Source organism: Solanum pennellii, chromosome 4 (assembly GCF_001406875.1).
Source record: "Solanum pennellii chromosome 4, SPENNV200".
In the NCBI taxonomy this organism is placed as follows: domain Eukaryota; kingdom Viridiplantae; phylum Streptophyta; class Magnoliopsida; order Solanales; family Solanaceae; genus Solanum; species Solanum pennellii.
The window spans coordinates 74,387,989-74,393,207 of record NC_028640.1 but is presented as its reverse complement, the minus strand read 5'-3'; the positions used below and the strand labels follow the sequence as shown (position 1 = coordinate 74,393,207).

General features: G+C 27.2%; 1 protein-coding gene and 1 long non-coding RNA gene across 2 annotated transcripts; one reads left to right on the top strand and one right to left on the bottom strand.

Moving 5' to 3' along the window:
• On the top strand, nt 1-788 carry LOC114076724. The gene is made up of 2 exons (XR_003577708.1): nt 1-222; nt 343-788. It is a non-coding gene; the product is annotated as an uncharacterized LOC114076724 (long non-coding RNA).
• A 1,278-nt stretch (nt 789-2,066) lies between these two features.
• On the bottom strand, nt 2,067-3,610 carry LOC107016213. The gene has a single exon (XM_015216706.2). The coding sequence runs from the start codon at nt 3,396-3,398 to the stop codon at nt 2,445-2,447; it is 954 nt and encodes a 317-aa protein (XP_015072192.1). The 5' UTR covers nt 3,399-3,610; the 3' UTR covers nt 2,067-2,444.
• Between the last annotated feature and the right edge of the window lie 1,609 nt (nt 3,611-5,219).

The following is a 5,219-nucleotide window of genomic DNA, read 5'->3' as shown; positions in this document are numbered from 1 at the left end:
AACCAATTGTATAAAAACCTTATTTTCTAATTTTGTATATAATTATACACAATCTAATTTTCTCTCTCCTATTCACAATTAATTTTCTCTCTCCTTTCCTCATTCTAACGTCTTCTCCTACATTTAATACTCCAATATCAGATTTGAATTTCGATTTTTTGTCCAAAATTTCAGCGATCCCTCCTGAAGTTGAAGTCTCCTCCCTAAGTTGAAGTCAATTTCGTAAGTTATCCTTAATTTTAGTTGTTTACCTTTTTTTCTAACTTATCTAAAAATTGTATATGTGTTCTTTTTTTTTTTCCATATATTTTGATGAAATAATCGTTTTTTTGTTCTTGATAGATCTAAAATTCGTCAAACAATGAACGAATCGTCTACATATTTGAGGATTACCAGAGGTAGTCCTTTGCATGTCAATGTTGTTGACATTTTACCATCCTTTTCAATGGGGCTAACTCAAGAATTTGGGGTTAATGTAGGGTCTTTGGGAAAATCAAAACAACTTATACAAGAACAAACCATGGAAGAGCTGAGATCAAAGAAAAAAAACGACCCTATGGCAGTTCAACAAGTTATTAAAAATGCCAAAGCTAGAGGCATTAAAATTGTACAAGGTACAAGAAAGAGGAAAGTTGTACTATTTGAATCAGAGGAAAATGATTGTGAAGTCGGATCTGAAGAACTTCATAATCATGAGATAGTGTCTTAAAACACAAACTTAGATACAATTTTTTTGTTAATTAGTTGTCAATATACAAAAACCATTAAATTAAGTATTGTATATAGTATATTCCATGTGAGTAATTGTATATAGTATATTGCATGTTTATGTTATTTTTGGTTTTTGTATATATATACAAAATAGTAATTGGACTTAGTTATACAGATGGAAAATTTGAATATATGATTAGAATTTGTATATTCTATTAGTTATATACAAATTTTTGAAGTTAGTATATATTTAAGTTTACATACATATACAAAAATTGATATGTACATGTCTGTTTTAATAGCTAGTAGTAGGGATTGTATATAAATGGGGAAATATCATATGTGATTATAATTTTGTATATTGTAGTAGTTATATATAAATTATCGAATAAAATGTATTGAATATGCATATACAATTAATAAAAACATTGAATAAGTGTTAGTATATACTATATACAATTACAAACCTGAATAACATATATCTCTTGTTATAGAAATTCGTAAAATGCATTTTTGTACATGTATATATTTATTCAATAAGATTGTATATGTATATTTATTGCAATCTAATTGGATGTGCATATACAATAAAAGACATTGAATACGTGCTGGTATATACTATATACAAAAAAGGTAAGTTCATATATATAAACAGAAAATAATCTGTGAATGACTTTTTTTTTTTTTTGTATATATAGGTAGGTATGTATATACAAAAATTAATTTGTACATGACTTATTATAAACAGAATTTTTTTTTTGAATTTGAACGTATGGCTTGAAAATAGGGACGTTTCCCTAAAATTGTGGCATTATCTTGATTTATTGTTACCATATTTAATGCTTCAGTTACAAACAACTTTTTAAAATAGAATTGTATAAATAATAATAAAAAAAATTATATACAAAATTAAAGACACCTTTAATAACTTAACTATACCCATATTATGTAATTAGGTAAACTATACCCATATAATGTTATTTAATCTAATAAGTTTGCCATATATGAAATTTTCCCATTAAAAAATAGTTCAACATTACATATATTCATTTAAATGTAACAGATAATGATAATGATCGAAATATGATGTCTACTTAAATCGTAGGAGCTAATAGTCATTGATATGCCCGTATTGTGACATCATTGTTATTGCAATTAAATAAAGAACGAAGTAATAAATATATAAAAAAAAAAGTAATTAAAGTTTTACTTGCTCAAACCTATAAGAATTTAAACGTGATAATAGAATAATATTGTTGTAATTGTTATTGACGCCTGAAAAATCTGAAATCTAATTTTTACTAAAAAATTATTATTAGTATATATATAGTATATTAAAGTTAAATCCCTTATGAAAAAAAAGGATTTATTCATCTAAAATCTAGCTTACCAAAGTAAAACTTACATAGGAATATGGATATGTGTCACTACTTTTTTTTTTTTTAGACAATAACCACTCCTTTTACTCGTAAACAAAATAACTAAGATTACATAAACAAAGACAAGTATTGTCTATAAAAAAGAAAAAGAGAAATAAACAAATGAAATTAATAACAAAGTTTGGTGTACGAAATATTTCGTGTTCTGCTAGATTTTGGAAATGTTGCACCTCATCTTACTCTTTGAGATTTAAAATATTTCGTATTTTCATAGATCGTGAAATTTTTTTTTATCTTATCTAATTGAGATTTGAGCGATTGATTTCACGGCTCGATAAGTAAATATCAAAATATTTATTTTCTTGATAATCCAAAGCCATTAGCCAATGCATGAACAGCAGGATTAACAGCCAATTGCCCCAAAATCCCCTGTTTATAAGGCAAAAAGGTCTTCTTCTTCAAATCTGATGAAAGTGCTCTGTTTACTGTGTAATGCAATTCATGAGCTGAAACTTTTCCCTTTTTTGTTCTAACAATTGATTTTGATGGAGAAGAAACAGAGCTTTCATTTCCCCGAGAATTCGAATGTTTTCCTTCTCTGTAACCAGCAGCTGTATATTTCTTTAATGGATCTTTATCTGATGCTCTTCCTTCTGATGCACTCCTAAACAAGAAAAAATCTTTGAATCTCCATTTTTTACTTCCTTTAGATGATGATGAAGACAAGATTAAACATGTAGACGCGTTCGATTTCGAAGATTGACTTTTCATTTCTTCATCTTCTTCTTCTTCCCATAGATACTGTGAAATTCTCATAGGTGAAAGTGACCTTGCTGATCTTCTGCTCGATGAATTCGACAACCCATTCGACGAACCTCTCTGTTTTCCCCTGCTTTCCCTCTCCGTTATACTACTTTTTCTTAAATACTCTGTTTCTTGAACTTTTTTGTTTTTCGCAGAAACTCCTACTCTGTTTTTCTTCTGAGTTTGTAAAACAGGGGATGGTTTAATCATACCACCATCAAACAATTCTTCAGCTGAAACAGAGCCAATTTCCAATTCTTGACTAACATCAAAAGCGAATTCATCAACATGGCTGGTAAGTTCACCCTTATCATCCGCATCAGTAACGAATAAACTTTCAAATTCGCTATAAAATTGAGAGAGATGAGTTGGGCTTGGAGGAGCACTGAAGAAAAAATCTCCATTAAAAGGCTTTGGTGTTGATGGTGGACTAGTAAATGGGGTTGATCTTGCACTATTGAAATCGAAATTATCCATATCGTTAGATGGAATCATAACTTCCATTTTCAATTGAAACTTTTTTGCAGGTTTCTTGTTTGTGATAAACAGAGAAATGGTGTTTCTAGAGATGTTTATATAAAGAATGAAACTGGAGAAGACAAGATTATAGAAAGAAGAAAGAAAAGAGGAGAGCTAAATATTATTGACTTATGTGGGGTTTAATGAGTTTAAATTTCTAATGAAGAAAAGAGCCGCCTTTTACTACATTTCTACCAAATTTATTTGTCAATGTTTTCTTGGGACACATGTTAGGTTGAGTTTCACGGCGATTCAGAATTTTGAGTTTATGATATTTTTAAGGAGATGCTGAAAATATCTTTAAACGTGTATATGGTATGAATTATTATTTTCATTTTTAGATAATTGATAATTTTAAAAATATTTTTTTACTTGACATAACAAATAATTTCAAATTTTTATAGGAGTGTGAGACTCATAATAAAAAGTCTAGAGAAATGTTGAAAACATCTTTAAACTAGATGAGAATTCAGAAATGTATTTATACATGTGGTAAGATTATGGTTAGTAGAAGAGTCAGAAATAGCAGTTTGTTATGTTAAGGGTGTCCAAAATATGTTATCTAATCATTTTGTATATCATTTTACTTGTATATATGCTATTTTTTCTGATAAAGGGTGTCTATGTGGCTACATCACTGATTATGGTGTATTTAAATTTAGTTAATCAAGTAGATGAGTATTTTTACAATTGTCATAGTTCGATAAAGAAACTAATTATTCATGTCAAGTTTAAGAGTGTTTCCAATTATTTTTCAAATGTTTTATAAAAATATATAGTATTTTATTGTGATCTAAATAAATTAGTTGCATACGTTTTATAAAAGAATAATAAAATTATAATTTTTTGATTAAAATTATTGAATTTGTAATTAAAACTCTAACTCCACATTTAAAGGCAGCGCGAAACCACTTTTAAGTTAGAGGTTTTTGATGAAACCTCATTGATGAAAAATTAAACTATTCATACATAATTAATAGTACAAGTTGAATTCTCTTCAAATATTTTATATATGGGAAAAGGGTCTGATATACCCCTCAACTTTGTCATTTAGAGCTGATATACCCCTTGTTATGAAAGTGACTCATATATACCCTTACTTCTAAACAAATGGCTCACATATACCCTTTTCCTCTAACGGAAATGAAAAAAATAATAATTTTAATCTAAATTTTTATTATTTTTTTCTAAAAAATATAATCCCATATGAGTAAATTTAATCCTCGTCAAAAAAAAAATTTTTGACTTTTTTTATTTCAATGACTAATTTATAATTATTATTTTGATAATCAAATTTTATTTATGTTTCACTAATATTCTTGTAAAACTTATTGTAGATGACCAAATTTTTTTCTTCGAATACGAAATTAAATTACAATACACACAAAAAAAATAATTTAATTTTTTTTTCTTTAAACTAAGGAATGAAAGACAAAAACAAAATAAGAATAAGAAACTCAAATAATTATAACAAAAGAAGTCAAAAAATAATTTACGTATGAAAAAAATTAAAATATACCTTGAACTTTGATAGAAGAATCATATATACCCCTAAATAATTTTTTTAAAAAAATTAGAAGTAATAAATATAAATTTAAAACTAACTTTTTAACTTCCGTTAAATGAAGGGTATATGTGAGCCATTTTGTAACGGCAGGGGTATATGTGAGCCGTTTGTATAACGGTAAGGGCATATATGAGCCACTTTTACAAGAAGGGTATATCAGCTCCAAATGACAAAGTTGAGGGATATATCAGACCCTTTTCCCTTTATATATTTTAAACCTGTCATTAGTCGTATATGAT